Source organism: Paramisgurnus dabryanus, chromosome 14 (assembly GCF_030506205.2).
Source record: "Paramisgurnus dabryanus chromosome 14, PD_genome_1.1, whole genome shotgun sequence".
Classification (NCBI taxonomy): domain Eukaryota; kingdom Metazoa; phylum Chordata; class Actinopteri; order Cypriniformes; family Cobitidae; genus Paramisgurnus; species Paramisgurnus dabryanus.
In genome coordinates, this window is record NC_133350.1 from 22,076,283 (window position 1) to 22,101,709 (window position 25,427).

At 36.9% G+C, this 25,427-nt stretch overlaps 1 protein-coding gene across 4 annotated transcripts in view; it reads right to left on the reverse strand.

Annotated features, from left to right (window-relative positions):
* Positions 1-25,427, reverse strand: part of nlgn1 (neuroligin 1) — a 329,969-nt gene that overhangs the window by 161,482 nt on the left and 143,060 nt on the right. For 3 of the 4 annotated variants that reach the window (XM_065241555.2, XM_065241560.2, XM_065241554.2), the window contains one exon: positions 90-149. The exons of the other annotated variant lie outside the window; for it this stretch is intronic. In XM_065241555.2, coding sequence (XP_065097627.1) covers positions 90-149 — 60 coding nt within the window. The remainder of the gene's footprint in view (positions 1-89; positions 150-25,427) is intronic. 4 annotated transcript variants of the gene reach the window in all.

Sequence of the window (25,427 nt, forward strand, 5' to 3'; positions counted from 1 at the left end):
AAAAAGGACAAGAAATTTAAGAAAAACAAAGAGGAAAAATATCGGAGGGTTCCTTGTCATGCATATCAGTTTGGCATCAAAAAAAATACCTTCATCCTCAGCACCGTCATTATCAGCTAAATCATCATTCTGTTTCTTTGAAAGAGGACCTAGGATCAAGAATGGAGAAGATGGAGTACAGAGAAAATACAAGAGCAAACAAGTCTTCAAAAAGTGCTTCAAAGACATAAAGAACTTGCATTGAAATCCTTGGGTTTAAAAGTGATACGGTATTTAAAAAATAGGAAAGTTAGTAGGGAAGATCCAAGTAAAAAATGAATTAAACATTTTTTTTATGAATCTACAAGATAATAAAGAAATTAGTTTTTTTTAACAACCCAAAATATTTAAATACAAAATGTTTCTTGTTTATTAATCATGAGGGGTGGTCTTGTTTTAAACAGGGTAAACTACTTCAAAAATTTTTCCATCTTACAAGGCAAATACATATCTGGCAACCACATTTAAAATATTATTACATCCGAGCAGCCAATGCAAAGCGTTGTTATTTACCTTAAATTGAGTTTATCTAGAAGACGCTTTATCCAAAGCCACTTCCGTTTTAATACAGTGATCATGATCTCCTTGTGATAATTTAAAGTCCCCATGAAATCAAAACTCAATATTCTTATTTTTAATGGAACATTGCAGTGTTCATTATGAACAAAATGTAATCATTTTTTAATTCATGTGCCTTCATAAACTTTAATCTGAAAATGTTCTTCCGCCTGATTCCTTCTCTGATGAGAGGGCGGAGCATCCGTTAACCCCGCCCCCTCCAACTGTCAGCCTGCTGTGAGAATAGATATGTATAAAGGCTAGATGTCTCGCCCGTTAAGATGCATTTGGCGGCCATCTTACCACAGGCAGCTCACTCACTTGTAGCATTGAGTTTTAATAGTGCAAGTACTTTTAAATGACCATAACTTGCTTAATTTTTACAGATTTTGGTTTGTTATAAACGTCAAAGATGTACCTATGACACTGCATACTTAAACAAACAAAAAAAATCATGAAACATGTTAAAGCAGAATTATAGCCATGTTTATAACGTTTGTAAGAAACCAAACCGTTTGAAAATTTGTAGAAAATTGAGCAAGTTATGGTCATTTAAAAGTACCTGCACCATTAAAACTCAATGCTACGAGTGAGTGAGCTGCCTGTGGTAAGATGGCCGCCAGGTGATGACGTTAGAGACTCCGCCGTAACACATCTAGCCTTTATTATACATATCTTTGGCTGTGTGTACCATTTCTGAATGAAATGGTTACTTTTTTAATATCCAGTCAGTTCACAGTGTAAAACATAAGCCACGTCCAGTAGTTTCCTCGTGTGATATTTGGCTTCACTTGGAAATAGATCATAATACGCAATTTCCTGTTTAAGGGGACTTTAAACACTCACTTTTGGATGATACCTTTTCGCCAGTACCATAAATTAAAAAATATAATTACAGAATTATAATATTACAGAAAATTTTATGTAAATGATCCAAGTAGGCTTCAACACCTGTGAAATAACAACGCAATGGCAGAGGCTTGTGCGGGTTAATACTGCTTGTCTGATCGTTTTTAGACACAAGAACGCAGGAAACACACACGCTCACACATATGAACTCATGCACACAAAGAGCATATTTTAAATGACCAAACACAAGGCCAGGTTTCCAGAACGCATGCAGGTGTGTCAGAGAAAGAGGTGATGATGTACAGGAAAGAAAGATTGGGGGATGAAGCAGCACTAGCCAAAAGTCAATCTGTCCGTTCAAACAGACTGCTGGGACCAAAACTCATGTCCCACACATTTGAATAAATAAACACAGGGAAGGAATTGGGCTGTGTGCTGCACTGCATCCATTTTATTTTTGGCAAAGCTGTATGTATTTTGGTGTTGGTCAAGTCCTTTCTAACTCCAAACATGAGTGTAAGACAGCTGCTGTTTCGAGTAGGAAGCAAAAACTGTTAATATTATAGTGCCGCTCCAAGCAAAGTTTCTCTGGAAAATGAATTAATATGCATACATTAACAGCAGTCTATATTTAAACACAACACAGATTCAGTCTGATGAATCGGGTCATCCGATGTCCTTCAGTATATAAGAAGAATAACGAATGATGATTTAATGAGAGTCTAAAAGAAACATTGATTAGATTTGAAGGTGCGGTGTGTACATTTTAGGAGGATGCAATATAATACATAACTTTGTTTTTTTTCAGTGGTGTATAAAGACCTAACATAATGAACGTTATGTTTTTATTACCTTAGAATGAGTCGTTTCTATCAACATACAGTACACCACGGGTCCCCTTAGATGGAAGACATCATCTATACACTAAAATCTACACACCGCACCTTTGACAGTGATTTTATAGTCATCACGGAGAGCTACAACTTAGGATAAATGTTAAGAAATAATATTTAAAAAATACAAAAATTTTGTTGCAATAAAACAAAGTTTAGGCTATAAACCAAACATTAACCAACAAATATTTGTTCATATATAATATGTATTTAACATTTGTACATAAATAGATTTGTGGAAATGATACAATTGGTCTTGTTTCCTATGATACATACAGTCTCAACCTCTCTAAAACAAAATTGAAGACACAAAATCATAAACAAAATTTGATTTTAGAGAATATGTGTTTTATATTTTACATTATATAACATTATACAGTATTCTATAATTATTATATATACTTTTTAGTATTTTATTATTACAGTTTTTCTCCATTGGTTTGGCTCATTTCTTGAAACAGAAAATACATTCTCAAAACTCTAAGATAATTTGGCAAAACAGTCTTACAGTTCAGCTCAACACTATAGCTTGCTTGCAAAAGCTCATATATTTCCCAAAACTGTTCACTCATGCTTCAAAACTAAATTCCTTTCCCATATAAAGAGTCAGTGCCACAAAAATGGCAAATATCCTTCTCAACTGCTTTGGCTCATTTCTTGAAACAGACTGGACGTTCTCAACACTCTTGGTGCTTTTGTCAAAATAAAGTGGATGGTTCGGCACAACACCATGGTTCACCTGCAAAAGCTCATACCTCTCACAAAACAGTTCACTCGTGTGTCAAAACTAAATATCCTTCTCAGTTTAACAGTCAGTGCCCCCAAAATGCATCGTCCCTTTGCCATTGTGTAAGCACTGCAAGTCGAAATGTTTAGATGTTTTGTCACTATGGCAGGGGACCATTGAAATATCTCTTATGTCCACCTTTCAGTCTTATCCCTTTATTGACAATGGTTACTGTACTGTTTTTTGTCTAGCTAACAGAATACAATTGTGTATAAAACTGAAAAAAAATATATGATTTTAGGGAAGAGTAGCCTCCAAGGTTTGACACCACACATTGCACTCACACTGCCAAGGAAATTGTAACGACTTTTATTCACACACAAAGTAACTTCCATACACCAGACCAAAATAAAATATATAAAGCATAATATACTCTAATATAAACACAAAAAACAATGAAAATTATATGCAGCCTGCTGTAAATAATGCGGGAGTTTCAGAACTAACATTTCTTCACTTGTCGCTGTCCTCACCCTTCCTCTCCTGGCCACCATCCTCACCCTCCTGACCATCCACACGCTGCTGTCTGTCTGGCCACAGATTCTCATCCACATCACAGTGTATTATTCTCCCTTGCGATGCAACGAGGGAACAAAACGGCGTGCCTGTCGCAACCATCCCCTACACTGATCTCCTGTAATATCCTAACACGCAGCGTTCATCATGGAGCAGGGACCTTTGATTTTGAGCCCTATGCTCATATATCTCCACCTCCTAGATGAGAAAAACTCAATAGGATTGAGGAAAGGAGAGTAAGGTGGTAGGAACACCATGACCATCCTTGGGTGAGTAGTGAACCAGTCCCTGATTAGCAGGCCACTGTAGAAATTCACATTGTCCCATACAATGACATATTGTGGTAGGTGAGGCCCGACGAGACCTTTCTCATTTTGAGGGATCAAATCAAAATGAAGGCGGTCCAAGAAGATGAGGAGCATCTGTGTATAGTATGGGCCAAGACTGGGGATGTGAGTGGCCACACCATTCTCAGATATGGCATCAAACATAGTAATATTGCCCCCTCACTGGCCTCGGACATCCACCGTGGCCCGGTGGGCAATAATTTTATGGCCACGTCTTCGGCCTTGGCCAGGTTGAAGCCAGCTTCATCCACAAACACGAGGATGTGAGGGGCCTCGTTTCCTTCAAATGCCATTATTCTCTACAAAAGCGTAAACTCCTACTTTGTTAGTCAAGTTTTAGTTTTACCTGTCAATTGCTGTAATAAATTCATCAAATGTTCAAAGCATTCATATATGTTATTCATGGTATTATGTTCTTGACAAATTTTGCCAATTGAACAGACTGTTGTGCAAGTGATGACTTATACAATGAAATGATGCTGACACATTTTGGAGTGAACAACCATTAGACTGAGAATCAACCAATCAGTTTAGATCAAAAAGATCTATTCACTTGGAAATTGTGCTAAATGTAGGCTACCTGTACATAATCAGTTGCAAATATGTACTGAGCTATTGAGACATATACTTAGATATTTGCAATTTGATGAAATGAATGAGAAATTCAATTCTGTTGTGAACACTTGCCAAGTGGTTTGGAGGTTTGTCCATGTTGTTTTGAGAATGTAATTTCTGTTTCAAGAAATGAGCCAAACCAATGGAGAAAAACTGTAATATATATTATAGTTATTCCACATAATTATATATTTTTAAGTTTGCTTATGCTTAAACAATAAAAAAACATTTCTTATTAGGTTACAAAAACCTGTTCAAGATATTCTCTGAAAACAAACTTTAAATCTTTTCCTGCACTGTAAAAGTAAAAGTCGGATCAACTTAAAAATTACTTCTGATTGTAATTCAACTTGTTTTATCTTACATGTTTAAGTGAAAGACACTTTAAATGAAAAATTTAAGTTGAAATAACTTACTATTTCTAAGTGTTACCGATTAAAGTAAGTTGATACAACTTTTCACTTTTAACAGTGTGAAATTTTACATGGTGACATTTTACCAGAAAGGAAGTTAATACTAACTTTAAAAATTCTTATTCTTATTTCTGTGAAAAAAAATATGACTCAAATTACAAAAAATAATTTTACTGATCAGGCCCATAATAATGCATTTGAAGTTAGAAAAAATTAGCAATTCGTGAGTTAATTTTACTAGGACATATTTCCTTTAAAGCCATTGTTTCGCCAACAGAAGCCTACAAAGGAAACATCTGAAATATTTAAATAGCATTCACCAAGATTAGACTAAATTGTGTCCGATAACACAGCTAGCACAAATAAGCTCACACAATAACATCAACTATAATGAAAATGACCTCAATATCCCTGCTTTGCAGTCTCATAGTTCCACAGCTTATTACACAGAACGATTTTTATCAGTAGATAATTGCTTTGAGAGCCGTCTTCATTATATGGTACGGAGAATCCCAGCGCCGCCTGAGCTCTGCCTGACACGAGGGCCCGTGGTGAACCGAGCCAGCAGACAGTGAAACGCAGAGATCAGGCCTGACCAAGGCCTGGCTTATACTTAATCTCTCCATCAGTACAAAACACGTTTGCCAAGACTGACTTTCTCTAGATCTTGAAAATGTTCACTGACGACTGTCAGAACAAGAAAACTAAGATGTCTTCTTTCTCACTGTAGCATCTGTTGCTATTTCATTTACTAACTAGATTTGCACAACCTGAAGGAAATGTCAGTGATTGCAAGACAGCAAATATCGGTTTAGGTGCGATTGAAGTCTTTGAAGGGATAAGAGCCGATCTGTTGATGCCAAAACACTCAGTACACTCAGTACACAATGTGAATGTATATATTGTCGCTGTCCGATGAAAACCACGTATGTCCATTTTGCCGATTTTGAGATTTTTCGACAGATTGAATTTCCAGGTACATTTCCGTATACAGTATGATTCACATATTTAAATGGCCAATGAAAAGTTGTGAAATCATGTCATCTGATTTTCACCTATATCCATTTGGTGTCAAAGCTGTCAATTATGCCGCATATCTCCCGCCCTGTGGAAGCATCTCGCCGGTCTCATGAAGTTTCATCGAAGCTCAGCACTAGATAGCCGAATAAACATAGCCTGGTGAGACAATGACAAAATTACGGTGGGATTGTGCAAACAAAGTATCTGTCTAGCATTACCATGTCAGTGTATTGATTCATTGTCCCTTCATAGTTTGCAAGAGACATTTAATAAATGTATAATAAATATTAAATAAAAGAAGCGTATTTAATAAACTAAAACGTATGGTATTTAATAAACTGAGCGTATTCATCTGTCAATATGAAACGGGACTTGGCCATTCAAATGAATGATCGGAAGAACGCGTATCGACCACCGATACTGTAAAATATGCACGTTTGTCCATTTAAACTCAATTTTGGACAAATTTGGATTATATCATTACACTGGCAAGAATATGGTTACATGTAAAGATGCCGTACCAAGTATGACAACGCTACATTCAACTGCTTTTGAAATACAGTGTTTTTTTTTCACTTCCTGAAAAGTAACCGTTTTGGACATACGTGAGTTTCATCGGGAAGCGACGATATGCAAGGATGACAAAACCAATCACAATTGGTAATGCAATCAATTGTAATTAAAAAAAAAATGCAAATATTATGATGACCTTATTTTATCAGTACCAGTCAACAAAAACTTTTTGGAATGTAATATTATGAAAATTGTTAATAGGAAAGAGATGTATCAATGTTATCCTCCTTAAACATGCTTTTAAATAAAAAGTTTTTCGAAAATATTCTCGTCCTAAAAAGCAATCATCTCACCATGTAAAAGCCGGTCTGATTCTGTAATAACAGGTTGTCTAAATGTATTTCTCACCAAGGCAATCCATAACAAGACAACCTTACATTTAAAAAACACATGTTTATGTTTGTATCTGTTTTTTTGAAGCCCAAAAGTGTTTAGAGGAACTGAAGGGCATTTATTCTCGTCCCCAGCCTGTCATGTAATCCCTGAGAGGGGTCATAGGCTCCTCTGGAGCCCCCGTGTGACCTCCACAGCTGGTTTCACCTGTCTCTCTCTCTCTTTTTCTCTCTATTTATCTATCTCTCATCCAGGTCCAGTCTGTTGATCAAAGGCACCAGAGTTCACAACTACTACACTGCAGGAGATCAGCAACTGCAAAGAGATCAAGGCTGTGTTCCAATTCACATTCTCTATGCTGTGTTGATAGATAGATAGATAGATAGATAGATAGATAGATAGATAGATAGATAGATAGATAGATAGATAGATAGATAGATAGATAGATAGATAGATAGATAGATAGATAGATAGATAGATAGATAGATAGATAGATGCCAATATGTGCAACTTTACACACATGCGCTCTTTCACTGTCATAACATGCTAGATTGATTTATCATCACTCGACTCGCTGGCTCTGCCTACAAAAGCATTTCCATCTCCCCCCTTATGCCGTCATCGATTGGTATTCACCTCTGACTGATAAACTGCTACTTCATGCCCGGCCACTGTTTAATGCAGCGCGTCGGTAGGATACACCCGACTGCCGGGACTCCGGGATGCTGACTGAGTAATCGATGCACGGAGGTGGACCGAGTTCAGATCGAGCCTATTGACATCCGCAGCATTTGTCAAGAAGCCCCCTCTTAAACTCTCTGTTAAGCAATCACAGGCTTAAACAGTCATTAACACAAGCCATAAGGACACACCAGAATCTGAAGAGCTGGTTTTGATGTTGAATCCATTGTAAATGTTATAGGAGAGGATAACCAAAGCACATTAGTATCATGAGCCTTGACTGTGGCCTGCTCGGCAGAACACAATAAGCGCTGATGAGTATAATCACATACTCAGCCCGAGATCTTAGCGAGATCTATGTGCGCTTTGCCGGGAGCGCATTTAACTCTATGAGCCTGGGTAATTTACGCCTGGGAAAGCTATGGATTTTCTGGATAAATAACTACAGAGCTGGCTACACCTGCACGACTGATGCTGTTACCTGAAACGTGCTTATGCGTGAAAGCAATCCAATTTTTGACGTTTGATGCGTTTGACGGTGTGAACCTTGTGGATTGTGAAAAAAAAGATTTGTTACACTTAAATTATGGTCACACGTCACAGTAAAATCTCACCCATTAACATTAGTGATTACACGGCTTGTTGGAATGCTTGATTCTGATTGGCCAGTCCCGACATTTGCAGATTTGTTATCTATTGTTAATATTACACAAACATTTTATATAAATAGGTATTTTAATAACATATATGACATTATATTTACAAATTATTAAATCAAATAGTGTACTCTTGACATTTGATCATCTTGTCTTTTCTTAAAACCAAAAGAAAACAGCTTTTTCTCGTGGAAGGTCTGCATTTGATAATAATGAGCAAATAAAATATTTCAAATCAATATTTAATGTTCCTTTCCTGTATTAGTAAATGCTGCAATTGACATAGACTAAGTTTAATAAAAGCTGTTGAAGTTTTATTTATTGTTAGTTCATGTTAACTAGGTCAAGGTCAAGGTAAGTTTATATGTGAAGCACCTTTCTAATAGCCCTAAGGCTAGCCAAAGAGCTTCACATAAAGGAAAATACAATCTACAGAAAAACTCATTATAATGAAAATTTATAAAATGCTTCACATAAAAAAGAAATATGAAATGCAACATAACACGATAAGTAAAAATAACAAAGAAAATAAAAAAGCTAGGGAAAATAAAAAATCTTTAACTCTTTCGCCGACAGCGTTTTAAAAAAGTTGCCAAAAAATAAATGTGCCAACATAATCGTTTATTAAAAACGCTAATCCCCTCCCCTCCTTGGAATGGCGAGGAGGCGGGGTTATTAAAGAATTGTTTCTGCCTGGGAAAAATTGCAATTAGCATTATGACCCAACATCCAATAATCCAATCAGTTGTTGATAAATGAGATCAAGTCCCGCCCTACATTTTGTTTGCATTTCATAAGCCATTTTACTCAGATATATGTCACGATATTGAAAAGAAGACTGACTTTTAAGGAATTTTTTTGCATATTTTAATCATTTCTGGTTATTTCCATACTTCATAATACAGTATGAACTTTTGCTGTTATGGTAAAAAAGTCCTAAAGTTCTTAAAAAATATGGTTTTATTTTCTTTGAGCAAAATACAATGGATTTTTGGTTTGGGGTGAAAAATCCCTCAGACATGTTGTTGACAGTTTCCATAAGAATCACCCAGGGCATGTCAAGTCGTGAGATCGGTAATGATAGTCTCGCCACTGAAACTGACTCGTCGATGTCCACAGGCCAAAACATCTTAAACATCGGTGTAAACAAACAAATTCATGCCAAAAAAGCTGAGCTGCCTTGCTGTTCTGCTCTGAGTTGTTCATTGATGCTGTTTCTGCTGGTTGCAGCACCATCTGATATCTCTTTCTGTGTAACGCAAACAGTCCAAATGGAAGGGTTACCAGAAGACTCTCTCAAAAGAAAACATCCTCCAGTCACACTCGAGGATGTATCCTAGCGCTGCAGCGCACAGAGAAATATAAGTGCCTTTCCCTATTGCTGCCTAGTACAAGGATTTTCACAAATCCCGGCTAAACAAGCCCCAGGCTAGCAAACATGCATCATGTAGCTAAAAGCTTCAGCAGCGTTGTGAATATAATTCAGAGAAAGAGAGAGAACTGATGGTCAGAAGAAAATAAACACAGAAAAATCATGCGTAAACAAAGAAAATATTGCATGTCTTATATATGTATCTGTTATTGCTCCCAGCTCTCTCATGCAATGTGCAGCTGTCCCATTGTGTGCTCTGTTAAATCAATATGAGATGCGAAAGATTCATTTGATGCTTATTACTGTGATTTCTTCATTTTAAGTTGTAAGTTGACATAACTTGATATTGATATGATATCAGTTTTTTACCTTAGGTATGGCTTCTTGTCAATAATTTCAATATTTGACATGGCGTATATTCCATTTTCACAGCATGTTTTTTCCTTATGTAGGATTTTAACAGTAAATTCAAAGTAATTGCATTACAATGCATATTTTTTATATTAAAGCACACAATGCATCCCTGCAGGATTTAATGTTTGTTTACAATGCGTTCAGCTGTCACCTGCCACTAATGGTTTACTTTGATCTCAAACAGCACATGCATAGAAAATGAAGAGTGCCTCTTGTTGTCCTAAGGAGAAAACTGAATGTCCCATTTTCCTCTGGCAAATCTGGCAGCCAAGGCATCTGCACTGTTTATTTATTCATCCATCTACTCTGACGGCTTCTATTATTGCATTAGGGGAGTTTCTCTGTGAAGAATTACACTGTGTTTCCTGCAGGCGCTTGTCAGGCAGTGCAGTCGTCAGCTTCCCATGCGCCGGCTGTGTCAAACCAGCATCCGCCCCAGTCGCACAACACCACTGTACTACTGTACATGACAGCATGCATGCATCCCCCCACCCATGTTTTTGCTCTGTTTACTCATCCAGCTGAAAGAAGAGGAAAGCAGTAAAGATCATTCCGATTACAAAAATGATCCCAGCACTATTCCAACAGTATGAATATTTCATAACACAACAACAAAAGCTGATAAGCAAGAATATGCCTTTTTACAGTATATGTAACATTTAGATGCAAAAGCCGCTAAATGCCACCTCAGATAAAAATGAGATAAAGATAGGCTGTCATCACGTTTATACGTAAATCAAATACTTTTTTTTTTAAATCTGCTTAATCCTGGCATCAGGCCATTTAGAAATACAGCTTTTTTTGGCAGAATCCATTAAACGCCACATTAAACTCCCTTTTTAAGCAATGTCCTCTATGTGCATGGAAGACGAATTGGATGAAAGATGGCGAGAGTACGTCAGATTTCAATTGTTAGACTGCAAAAAAAAATTTTTTAACCGGTTAAAGGAGGTTTACTGAATATGGATGTTGACTGAATTTATGAACCTTTTACACGTATTTAATAAGAACTGTTTTTTCCAAAACCACATGCAGTGCATAGTACAGTATGTGCTGAAATATGTGAACCCACAACATCTACAAATTGAGTTACAGAAACACAGTGTTCCCGTATCATCATCACATTTATACATAAATCAAATACCGGTGCTTAAAATCTGCTTAATCCCTCATTTAGAAATACAGCTTCGTTGGCAGAATCCATTAAATGCCTCAATTTTTTAGCAAAGTCCTCTAAGTGCACAGAAGACGAATTGGATGAAAGACAGTGACAGTACGTCAGATTTCAATTGTTTCACTGCAAGATTTTTTTACCCGGATTGAGGAGGTTTACTGAATATATATGAATATTGACTGAATGTATTAACCTTTTACATGTAGGGGTGCACAGGGCAAAAACTAATGCAGGGTTAGTTGTAAAACAAACTATTTACATTGTTCCACAAGGTTGAGCGTTTTGTATTTATGGTAATTTTTTATGGTATTTGTTTTGGTGGCATGTAAGGACATTTTTTCATTATATGTTTTTTTTTCTAAGTTGGGTGTGTTAGATACCAAATCCAATGCTATGTCACATTAATCAGTGTCTTGTTGATTAAAACATAGCATCATTTTGAAATATGTCTGCAGCACTTAGCAACTTTTTTGGTGGGCTTGAAAATATTTTGACCCAGCAGGGTTAATTGTAACACTGTGTTACAACTAACCCCTCAGCACTTACGATATGAAAACCGCTAACGTTAGCATAATTCTTGTGGTTGTTTTAAATAGGCTACACACGAATGATTGCTGGCTGCCAACAAAATAAATGTTCCTATCTTATCAAAAATCGTGTGTCAAATTTATTTTTGTTCATATCTTTAATATTGATTGAATAAGGTCACGTCAAAGATTAAATTCATAATGAAAGTAATGGCTAAAATCAGACTTTGATGCTCATTTTCTCAGAATTTGATTTTTAAACTGTAGTATGGATATTACAGACTGGGTCACAAATAAAAAATATTTTGTCATAATTGTGCTGCTTTTTTTCACATATTTAGACATTTGTATCCATTTATAATTGAACTATTGTTAGAAAAGGGCTGTATGAATGAATACAGTGTGGATACCTGTCGATTATAGACAGATATATAAACAATATCCACTTCAAGTATATAGACAAAATAGTTTTAAAATATTTGCCTGCAAACTTAATTTTTAGCAAGTGTTACAACTAACCCCCTGCCTGTTACAATTAACCCCACCTATGGACTTTTTTCCAAGGCCAGATGCAGTGCATACAGTAGTATGTGCTCTAATATGAACTAACTGAGTTACAGAAATACAGTGTTCCCGTGTCATCAACATGTAAAAACAATTAATATCTCCACAGGTCTATTTGATATCACTTCTATAAGAAGCAGTTGTGGATATTTGTTCCCTTGGCTAGCATAGCTTAACATGGTTGTCATTTCTCATTTTTGTAAAGGAACAAAGTGGCCATTTGATTGCAGTGAGCACTGAGCCAAAACTACTGTATGAAATATCAATATCCAGTCTTAGGATGATTTTTTCCGGGAGCCCTCGCTGAGAGCAGGGGGAAATGGCAGCGACCAAAATGTCACTGCGGCCCTTAGATTGTAAGGTGCTGCTCATTAGAGAGGCAGAGTGACAGGACATAAAGGCAGGTAACATTTGAGAGGAAAGATTTCATTAGGAACTGTCAAAGCCATAAGAGTCGACATGGAGAGATGACAAACCTTGTAATGAGCCAGCTACCCATCAGGGAGTAGAGAGGATCCACGGGAGAAATATGATCCTAGATGGACTCAGATCCACCACATTCGGCTTGATAGATTAGAGTTTCTATTGTGTTTGTATACACAAATTCACATATCAAAGCTGTTGGATCGAAACCTTGTATCTACAAAACCAATACTTTTCAGAAAATGAATAATATATAAATAATACAAAACAAAGACTTCTGGGTTGGTAAAGTGCGTGGAGCCGTGCGGCCTCACCCAAGACTGCATCAAAGGTGCAAAAGGGGCACTGAAGAGCACACTTTGGAGCTTAAAAATGACAGATAGGATACCCTACGAACTCGTAGACTAAGCAAGCATGCGTAATTCAAGGCCACAAGATCGAAAGTGTGCCAATTGGGACAGGGCCTATAACTTATTGTCATAGTTTTGCTCCTTGTGGCAGGATCATGACAGCCCCACGTGTTTTGTGTGGTAGCACATGGCCTTTGTTTGTGCTGTGTGCTTCCCTGTCTCATCTCCTGACCCCACCCCCTCGTCTACTTGTTAATTACCCTATTATTGTTTCATTCATGTGCACCCTCATCATTTACTCCCCTATTAAGTGTCCTTGTGTTCTGTCCCTTGAGTTCTGTCAGTTGTTTTGCCCCCTTGCGGGTCTTTTTATTATTGTAAATAGAGTTTTGTGTGAAAACGTCTACATCTGGGTTCTCCGCCTTGTGATACATGACAATTTTACCAAAATGTTGATATGATAATCTGTTTTTGACCAGCGGATGATGGAGATTCGTGACATGTCTGTTATAAAATAACAGTATATAGCATTCAAAATACATTATATAGTAAGTGTTTACATTATAGACAATGGGCCCTATTTTAACGATCTAAGCGCATTGTCTAAAGCGCACGGTGCATGGATTAAATGGGCGTGTCCAATGCCACTTTTGCTAATTTGACGACGGGAAAAATGGTTTGTGCGGCGAACACACAGTCGAAAAGGGTTGTTCATATTCTCCTAATGAGTAATGGGTGTGTTTTGGGCGTAACGTGCAATAAACCAATGAGAGTCTCAGCTCTCATCCCCTTTAAAAGCCAGTTGCGCTGGCGCTATGTTTAATCCCTATTTAGATGATGGACTTTGTAAACTGAAAAACTAAGCGGAGGAAGAAGATCCCCAGTTTAAGATTAATGTTAAATAATTATGTTGTTTTTCACTTGTATTGAAATTGTTATTTTTTTATTAAAACCTTTAAAAGCTATTTTCTTTCAGTCATAGAAGTAAAAATAGCAGGCTTTTAATTGCTGTAAATGTATTGATAGCCTACATAATCATTGTAATAAAATACAATGTTTGTACTCTAAAAATACAAACAAGAGAAAAAGAATTTACAAACGTGCAGAGAGCCGAAGCGTTTCAGCACTAGAACAGCGCCAGGGATTTTTTACAAAGCATTACTTAAAAATGTTTCTCATCTTATCATATCCACAGGTACAGAGTCATCATTTACAATAAATCCGTAGGGTAGCATTTAAAAAACATTTGAAAATAGATGCATTTGTTTAAAGCAAAGAGTTTCTTTTCTTACCAGGTTATGGGTGAAGCAGCTCTTTACGCCTTCTAACGTCTCATAATCGGTCCTCATTTATGTCCAAGAGACTCAATAATAATATTTTACATTTCAATCCTTTAATCTTTCATATTTAAAAGCGTTTTTGTGCTGCTGCGCATTCATGTATGTTGTCGTCCCGTTTATAGGCGCATATTGCTAACGCGCTCTTTAGACTTTAGACCAGGTTTTTGTTGGTCAATGGCGTAGTCTGTTTTAGTTGCCTCAAAATAGCAACGCACCAACAATGCACCTGAACACACCTCGTTTTCAGAATTGGGTGCAAATGCATTTGCTATTCAAACAACGTGGCGCTAAACGTGAAAATTATCATTGCGCGGGATTGAAACTAGCAGAAGACACTTGCGTCGCGCATTGCGCTGCATTGCGCCTGGTGTATGATAGAGCCCAATACGTTACTTGGCGTAGGCTTAAGGTACTGTATTTAGACAGTTCTACTAAAAGACAAAATTTAGTACACACCTTAAAAAAAGGATACTATGTACAGGCAAGCAGATGAGCCCATGAAATATGAAAGCAAGGTTTAAGTTAAGTGTTTTCCTCTTCTACTGTATAAAATCATTATAAGCAAAGCTTCCATTATAAAAAGCATACATTATAAATGTCCTGATGATTCCCATTATGTTTTCATCCACTTAAAGGTTATAAAGTTTATTGTAGCTATTTAGGCACTCAGGTTTTCCTGTCATTTGGCCAAAATCTTACGTTATAAAAAATAAAGTGATACACACAGACTATAAGACTCGATGACATATAGACAACTCAAACACATGAAACATTAGCCTTCAGTGTTTGTTGAGTATATTCATATAGCATTACAAAATGATGCTTCAAAATGTGTATGGTACTTCACAATAGTGGATAGTTGGAGTTTTAAGGTTTGAACGACAGTTTCAGGATCAAAATGAGCTACAAGGCTTCGTTACAACCTTAGAATTTGTTCAATATTTGGAAAACTCGCAGGCAGACGTAAAGAGGGATCAATAGCAATGATTTATGCAAAAAAGTACAAGGTTTCTGTCCAACAGTAAGAATATGATGATGTATAACTCTCATGTGTCTAATTCACATGTTCATCCGTTTAGATTCGGGCTGGCAGGGTAGCAAGTTTGAGTCGTGGAGGGATCTCTAAGCTACTATCAATCTGTTTCAAACTTTTCTGGGGATGGCAACCATAAACAGGGACACACTGTTTAGTTATAACCCTCCTTCAACACACCTGCCTGTCATTTTCAAGTATTCATGAAGACCTTGATTAGATGGTGAACTCTACAGGACTGCAGTCCTCCAAGAGCCGGTTTGCAAATGCCCCATCAAACCAGGGACCCCTATGTAGTTGAGTCCCATAATGGGACTTAAATGCTTTATTTGTACCTGCCGCATACAGGTGAATCTGAAAGTTGTCTTCCACAGTTGGTGCCTGTCAGTTATAATTGAAAGTAGGCATAGAGTTTCAAACACTGGGCTATGCCTTTCAGACTGCCACGAGAGAGGTGACTTCATGGTAACTAGCCTATGGGTGACTGACAGATTTAAATTTGGAGAAAAGGGGGGTAAGAGTAATAAAATATCACCATGCAGAATTAATTCATATCATCACAGGTCCAGGGAGTCAGAAACAGTGACCCAGAGTCAACAGGAAGAGCAGAGTGGAGGGAAAGGTAGCAAGATTTGATTAAGGCTATTCAAAATGTACCCTTGACGTGGGCCCCAGAGGATTGTGGGTGAATAAAGTCGGCCTATGAAAGCTTGAAGGCCTCTTCTCTGCAGAGGAGCTGAAAGGCTTAAAAGTCATTATTCATTCGGAGAGCATGCACAGAGAGAACACGGTCATGTTCAACTTTTTATGAAGGAGACTATTTAAAGCAAACATTTCTCTAAGAAAACCAACACGAGCAGCATCCTATGACCAATAAATTTCATCAGAATACTTATGCTGTGGCCGGAAAAGTGTTCAACATTACCGGCCTCACGGTCTGTGTAATGAATCAGATTTTAGCTGTCCTGCTTCACCCGTTAAATGAAAGATAATTTATGCTCAATTTTATCTTGCAGACAGTCCTCAGACCTTTCTTTGGCATCTATGATATGATCCGATGAAATGAATTGCTTTCTTTTGCTGTAAAAAGCAGCCTGGATGTTAACAGCGGGATTTAGCCGAAGCATCCGAATTGGTCATCTTTTGATTTTGCTTCTTTATTTCTTTCTAGCGGGGGGCAAATGATTGATGACTCTAAACAGACTATGTTGCTTTTTGTTGTATTCCTGTGTTTAGAGAAGTTATGTGAGAGAGAAAGAGAGAGGAAGAACCTGTAAGGTGGCAGCAACATGCTACAACCGGAAAATACCAAATTATCACTTATGTAGGCTTATGTCACTGGGCCAAGCAGAACGAATTAAGAGTTTGGTTCCAAAACGCGAAAAACACGATTTAAAAAAAAAATTGTTACCGCCAAAATCAGTATTGTATCAGGTCAGAATTAAAAAATAAATTCTTAATTTTACACAAAATCCGTTATTCTGTCATATTTTCTCCCTTTTGTCCCAAAACGCAATAAATGCCACTCCTCCTTCTCTCCAAAATGCAATAAATCCACTTAACCAATCACAGCGCACCATTCCACGCATTGTAAACAACAATAGTGGGGCTTTGAATACACACAGAATCCTAGTTTTCCTCATCTACTTTGTTCTTTGTGATCAACAAACAAACAAAAACAAAATAATAATTTTGTTGGTCTGTGACGGGGAAGAAACGTAAGCCATCAAAATCGAATAATTTACGCGAGAGGCACCCGGAAGACAGAAAAATGCCGGTGATGTTGCTTGTTCTCCCGACAGTATCAAGCTTCTGTCATGCTAACACACTGACGCCAGGGGATCTTATAACAAAACTTTCCATTATTTTACTTGAAGTCAATGAAAATCGAGCAGGACCAAAACATTTTACATCTGATCGCTGTCAAAAAAATTCAACGACGACCCCCAAGGATGACAGCAGCAATGACAGTGTCCTTAATATGATAAAGTAAGTGTTTTGATTAATGTCATTAATGTTTATTTTTTAAATATACTACTAGTCAACTAAATGATTGATGACTTAATGACTAAATGACCTAAAGGTGCTATGTGAAAGTTTGTAAAAAAAATAGTGGTTTTCATCCTGTCACTTTCTTGGTATAGAAAACCAATTAATTTTGAAATTAGTCAAAATGGATTTATTCAAATAAACACTCCACATTAACTGGAGGATATATTGTACATTGTATAATCCCTAACTGGTCTCTTTATCATATAACAATCAGATACAGTAGCATTTATAAACCATGTCTAAACCCCAAAGCAAATCTATCTATAGATATCTACTTTTAATCACACAGGAGACACAATAATGCACATATGTAATGCAGCTTTATCGGTTGAATGACACTATAGCCAGTAGCTTGCATACTGTCTTTGTGATCATAGCTGACAATCTTACATATTCTGTTCTTCTCTATTATTTCTTCATTCTTTTTAGCCAATAAGCAGATGTGTGTATTCAGTGTTAGCAGATTTTAAGTGAACTACTATCTACAGAACTAGCTAGATATTTTTAAGTAAGCAAAAAGTTACCAGAGGCTGTGGTGTATCGTAAAATAAGTCACGGCTGAAGGGCCCGCCGCTGGCGAGAGCATCAAAGTGTCCGAAAGTCATTCATTTTCAATGATAGCCGGTGGCGAGCTCCAGTGAGTGTCTTGGATGGTGTGAGCGTCGAGGGGAGTTGAAATCAGCTCAACTTTATGGTAATGACGCGGTTCGGCGGCAACCAATTGGAAGGCGGAAACCAACAAAGTCCTCCGCGTCTTGCCACATGAGAGGATCCCAGAGAATGCATTTGAGCATTGGAGCACCTACTTCTTTTTTTAATAGCGTCATTGGCAGGGTAGCCGGAGCATTTTTTTACGCTTTCACCGGCGTTGTGAACGTACAGTTAGGAACCTTTCGCTAGAAAATAGTCCCAAAACCGACCTCAACAGAATGTTTCACATGTTTATGTTGCTAAGGGGGCTATGTAGTGATAAACACGCTTTGTCTGAAATAGCCCCCTATAAACTCATTCACAAAAATATTAGTGAATGAAAACAAGTGAGTTAATTCGGACACTAAGGGGTGGTTTCCAGGACAGGGATTAGACTAGTCCTAGATTAAAATAAATGTAAGAGCTGTCCAAACTAAAAACAACTTGCACTGACATATCTTCAAATACATCAGTGCCTTTTATTTTGCCTCACAATACATACAAGTAATGTTTTTAGTTAAGCATGTTTGTTAAAACTAGTTATATTTCATAATTAAACTAAGGCCTAGTCCTGGTTTAAGATAATCCCTGTCCAGGAAACCACCCCTAAGTGCCGGAGGTGCTATAGGAGACATCTCAACACGTCGACACATCGATTTTTTTGCAAGCGTCTGACAGTAAATGAGTAGCGGATTGTCGCTGAGTGTACATTGGTTGCACACTTATAACTTTTGTGCATTATGGGATTGAATAAGTGCACTCAATAATGTCTGCTATAATTTCGTAAACCACTATAAACATTTTTCTTTTACTTATTGATTTTATTTTATTTTATTTAACGTGTTTTATCACTGTATAAACTGTTAATAAAAATATAAAAGAACCCAAGCTAATATAAAAATATGTTATAAATAAATATTATTTCTATGTTGGAGACCACTGTTTTAGAAGGATAGTTCACCCAAAAATGTTGTTACAAACCTAATGTCTTTGTTCTGATAAACAAAAAGGAAGATTTTTGAGGAATGTTTGAAACAAAATGGGTTTGTAACCAAATAGGTTTGTAACCAAACCCATTGACTTCCATAGTAGGAAAAAAATATTATAAAAGTCAATGGCACCTCTTAGTTAAATATCTTCCTTTGTGTTGATCAGAACAAAGAAATGTATACAGGTAGAGAGTGAGTAAAGTTTTTGGGTGAACTATCCCTTTAAGAGTATATGGAGCTATTTCGGACACAGCCACAGAATCATTGGGTGCAGCTGTCACGGCTGTGTTTTATAGTAAATAAAACATAGCTATTGACCAATCAAAATCAAGGACTGGACACTGGTTTACAATGCCCAAAAACAATCTGATGCTTTTTCCAAGGCAAACAGGTTTATTATGCCATAAGAGACTGCAACAAAAAGCATCTGATCAGGATTTAAAATGACACATAGCCTACTGTTGTCTAGTCCGGCCATTCCCAAACTGTGGTCCGCGGACCACTAGTGGTCCGTGAGGGTACTGCAGGTGGTCCGTGAAAAGGCAAAATAAGAATATGTATATTTTAATATACAAACTCATTCATATTTTGCAATACCTGCGAGTTGTCATACACGCAATGCCTCGCAGCGCTTCTCGCCCGGGGTGCGACCCCCACCCAGCTAGCCTTTCAAGGTATGTGTAAGCAAATAAAAAAATTAAAAGACAGTCAATGCTAATGTAAACCCTGATTGGATAAGGATTTAAAGTTGGACATGAAGATGAAATCTGAAGCATTTAGCTTCAGTGTTAAAACTGATAAAATAATTGCTGTCTGTGGTTCTATATGGGCTATAATGGCAATCATTAAAAAAAATAATATGGGAAAAAATAACTATAAATTAGTTCATTTTTGGAACTGTGACCTAGTTTAACATTTTCAAATATGAACTATGAATTGAACTAGTTCATTTTAAAATTTGTGAACTGTGAACTAAACTAGTTCATGTAGAAAATGAACTTTCCCAACACTGAGAATATGTATATAAATAATTATGATATAAGGTTAAGAAACCTGTTGTACTGATGTGATGACCAGTTATAGTTTTAGTTTAGTGCTAGTAAGACTATTTAGATGTGCAGATTAATTCAGGACTTTGTGTAGACATATTTTATAATAAGTATTATGAGGTGGTCCGCGAAAATTCTTGATTACAAATAGTGGTCCACACACACAAAAAGTTTGAAAACCCCTGGTCTAGTCAGTATTTATCTTTGCTTCATATTAATCAACTGTATTAATCAAAGACTCACAATGAATCTGCAATTTACACCAAGAAAACAGATAAACATTACTGACACATTTGATAAAACTGTTCGAAGCTTCCAATGCAATTCCCACTTAAAGAATTAAAGCAATTCCCACTGCCTAATTAGCTCTTCATTGACTAAATAACTCAGTCCATAAGCTAACAATTTCTGTTAAAATGATAAAAAAAATGAATACAGGCTTCAAACACAGACCAGCAGAAAACTGTCAGTACTTTAAGCAAACCGGGCCCTGATCTCATTTCCATGCATTACACATGGCAGTTGACATCTTATAAGTGAACAGTGATGTGATCTATGTGTTAATAGGGTCAAAGAACAAACCGTACATGACTGAGACGAACAAAGAGGCTAAAAATACCTAAAGCTACGCCAGTGAGTATACCCGAAACCCAAATGAAAAACACTGATCTTCTGAAAGTGGTGGCAGAAGTTTTAAAGCTTGAGGCCTGTGGTTTAGGTGTCGAGCGCGTGTGTATTTGCGAGTGCTGTTCAAAGAAGTTCCAGCGCGAGCGAGGCAGCAAACGGGCTAATTTGCGACTGTATTATATTTCCCCATCATTTCAATTTCAAAGTGCTGCATTAGTGAGCAGCAGGGATGAAAGGCTCGGAGAGCATTCTCCTCGCCGACACCGCCATCAACATCCTTCAAGCCCGTGCTCCTCATCAACCGCAGCGTGTCAGCAGAATTATACAGCGTCTCTTTACACAAACCAACTCAAACGCTGCCCGCTATCCCCCGTGTGCGTCCAGGGGCGCCTTTGATAGCAACCAGCAAATTACAAATTTTGTTTTTAATCAATAATTCATTTTCCGCCTTTTTCTACACAAGGCTGGAGAAAACTCGTGAAACGGCTAGTAGATAAACTCCCCAAACACGTTATGTATTCAAATCCTTTCGAATGGAGTTTGCACGAATACATAGTGAAGAAAAATATCTCGCTTTTAAATGAACAACGATAGACAGGAGTGTTTGTTATGTAACGGGTGTAATGTTTACCAGTTACCGGAGAGAAACACGATTCATACATAAATCAGTTTGACTGACACAGGCAGAGATTTGTATCACCTATAACCTTTTATTGATGGCAGAAAACAGTGTTTAGATTTTTTCGTCAACACCTTCTCAGAGTTCAATCTTGTCTTTATATTTATGTTTGACAGACGTCTTATCCTAAAGGATACAATTTATCAGGATGTGTGTTCGTAGGATTTAACCCACAACCGGCTGAGCTACCGGATCACATGTTTTATTAAAGTTTATTATCATCAACATGGTTGCCAGATCTCTTGTTTTTTTCTGCAGAATTGGGCTACTTTAATACGACTAAATAATGTGATATTTACTGTAACCTCAGATAAACCCTGCCAAAAACACAAATTGTGACTTTTCCCCTCGAAATTAAATTGGGTTTAAGTAGCCATTGGAAGGGTTTGCTATGAAAACCTGGCAACCTTGGTCATCAACTTGAAAGCCCAACTAGGATGAATTGCAAATAACAGAAGATTATTTTTAGCCAGACAGACAAGATCATTAGTAAAACAGAAGAAAACTCACTAAGCTGATTTATATCTAAATCTACAGTCGGGTGAATAAAAGCACATTCGACGTTTGTTTGTCTTGCCCAAGCTAGAAATTCAATCCCTCTGCAAGTTTCTCTGAAGAAAACTCAAATGTAACAGAGTAGGAGCTGAAGAATATGTAAAAACATCCACGAGAAAGCCAAGAAAAATCAAAGGCTGAATCGATTGCACCTACGGTGAAGTTACCATGGTTTCGCAAGGTCCAGACAGCTCAACACATGATCGATGAAGAAAAACTAGAGACTGGTTTCTGTGCTGAAATGGGCACCTCCACGTCTTCAAATCATTCTTTATCTTTCTGTTTTGGGTCAATGAAGATTCATGTGTTTAAATGAGCCAAACCTGACTGTTCATTTCCAAAAGAAATGACAAACAAAACTATTCCACTTACGGAATTCCACTTATTTCACTTATTAAGTCAATAGTGCTTAATACTATTCTAGATGACATTTATACAAAAAGGCCAATAATGAATTAGTATTGTTTTGTAAATATCAACAATAGTAATTGAGCTATAGCACAGTTGGTAGAGCATTGCAGTAGCGGCCCAAAAGGTCATGGGTTCGATTCCCAAGGAACACACATATATAAAATAAGTAAGCCTAAATGCACTAAAAGTGCATCCAAAGTCACTTTGGATAAAAATGTATACCAATGTGATATTATTGCATTTTAATACAATTAATACTATTATTAAAGCTAATAATAATAATAATAATAATATGTTTGTATTAGTACAATACTGTTTTATATTTGTATTTATTCAAATATACAGTACTATGCCAAAGACCTGTGCCAAGATTTGTTGTTTTTGCAATGTTGAACTGTTTTCGAACTACAAGGAAAAGTTTTTGTTTATCTGTCAGCATGGTGTCAAATTGTGGAATTAATTGAATAATGAGTTAAAGCAATGTACAAACCTATTACATTTTTATATTTCAGAGGTATAAAGAAACATAGTGTTAACAAAAATTTGAGTGTATATGGAATAACTTATTATGTGTATAAATAATGTTATGTATGTGTAATATATGTATGTGAGTAGAACTTTTGAATATGGAGATTTATAGATTATAAATTGAAACATTAAGTAGAGTAGGAGTTTGAAGGGGTAGGAGTACATAAGTTTGACTTATTTCTGCTCAAAAACGCTCAAGATGTGTTTAGTGCCAAGAGAGCCCACACTTAACACAGACGATGCCTAAAAAGAAATTTTTTTTGTACATATTTCCTGTATTTCTGTTTGTATCTTAATAAAATAGATTGAAAAATAAATATGGATACACATTAAAACTTATAAAACAACAAGTCTGGTGATGGTGGCCCAGAGATGGGGACTCGAGTTTGAGACTCGGACTCGAGTGCGACTTAAGTCGCAAACACAGTGACTTCAGACTCGACTTGAGACTCGACCCTCAAAGACTTCAGACTCGACTCGGACTCGAGCCGCGCGACTCGTGAACAATGTTTATTTTTAGGAAACGTCTGATGAGCTCGCTGTCATACCCCTCCCTCCGTTACCTACAACTTGCCCACGACGTAACACGTGACGCAGGCGCGGAGCCAGATTGACAGCTGGCCCGCCCAATCAGAAATGTAAAAAAATACTACTGTGTATAGTTAGACATGTATACTACTTTATGTGTTGTATTTTATCTATTGCATGTTATGTTAAAAACAGTAAAATTATAAATAAGCCTGATAACTATTTAAAAACTATTAAAGCAGTTGAATGTTGCGTTATAATGAGAAAAATATTCCCGAGCAGCTTTCAGCCATGATCACTTTGAGAACTTTTTTTGCAAGCAAGTGGAAAACGTATTTTGAATATCAACACGTTATAAATATGTGCTGCGCGCTTTCCTCTCAATAACATAAACACACAACAAATATGACAGCGGGGTAAAAAATAGAAAGAAAACATCTGATCGATGTTGTTTGATGTAGCGATATAGCAGCACTATAAGTCACGCCACGGAGACTGGGTAGCTTATTGCTACACTTTATACAATATAGCCTATTGCTTTTAAGCAACAATTAGCCTATCATAACAACCTATAAATTGAGACATTAATTTAAGAAATGCATTAAAAGCAGAAAGACGTGTAGGCTGCGGAAATATAGTGGGTTCACTTCAATCCACACCACAGACGTTCTTGGTTTGCTTCTTATTTATTAAATCGAGGCAATTGTTTGATCAAACATTGATTAATATTAAGATACAATTTATACAAAATGAAATTCACTTTAAAGAAAGTCTTTCTACAAAACAAACCTCGCAAAATCGCTTGCCCGACGTCCATTACGGGCTATGGCGAATTCCTGTCGGGCTACAAAAATGTATCTGCGCCTTGGCCGTCGGGCGGAGGAAAAAATATTGTAATGTGTTTGCATTCTCTCAGATTTAGTTAGGTAATTATGTTGTATGTAATTCGGCGTCATCTTGTTAGCCATTATACTATCCTCACTAACAAGTGAAACTGTCAGGAAATGAAGTGAAAGCATTAAATCCATTATTCCTTTCGTTCACGTCTGATATGCGCGCTCCTCGGCTCCGCTCTTCACGAGTAGGCTTGCTCTTGTGCTCATCAAAAAGTATATTAAATGTTTCTTTATTTGTCATTTCGTTTAACCTCGCAGTCTAACATTATTCTAGCAATTCCCTTTTCTTTTTTTATTTAGTAAGTTAACTTAAATATGTGAGAACGAAAATATATTTTTAGTGATTTGCATGAAGAGAATATGATGTTAGAAGCTTCATTTTAAGCATTTAGTAGCCGTATTTATTTAAACACTTTAATAGGCTATTTAAAAAAGTATAAGTTTTTTTTGGGTTCATTTATATTTCCTGTCTGTCACTGTGTGCAGGTTCTTTTTTGTAGGCTATGACCAAAAAGGCTTAATAAATGTCACGTTGCATTACAATTTAAAGTATCAATAATGTCAAAAATGTGACGTGCAGTTCGGGTGTGTGTGTATGCTGTTTAAATTAGTGTTCTGAAGTTTTGACGAATTTTATAGACTTGTTATAGTTTTTTATTCAAAAGTGACACCCATAGATTCAGGCCCACCCGTATGTCACGTTCTGCATCCGCCACTGACGTGACGTATCTGCTCCGCGCGCGCGGCCGCGAACATACATGTCGACTGCACCGGCTGCTGCTGTGCCATTCATCTGAAGCTTTGGGTAGTGCTGTGACGGATCCGCGTTTCGGCTCGCATGCGATTCGCGGATTAATATGCAATTTAAATAGGGTAAGTTGATCATTAATGTGTTTCTAAGGCTTGCAATGGTTTAAATGGTTAAACAATTTAACCGCAAAAAGGC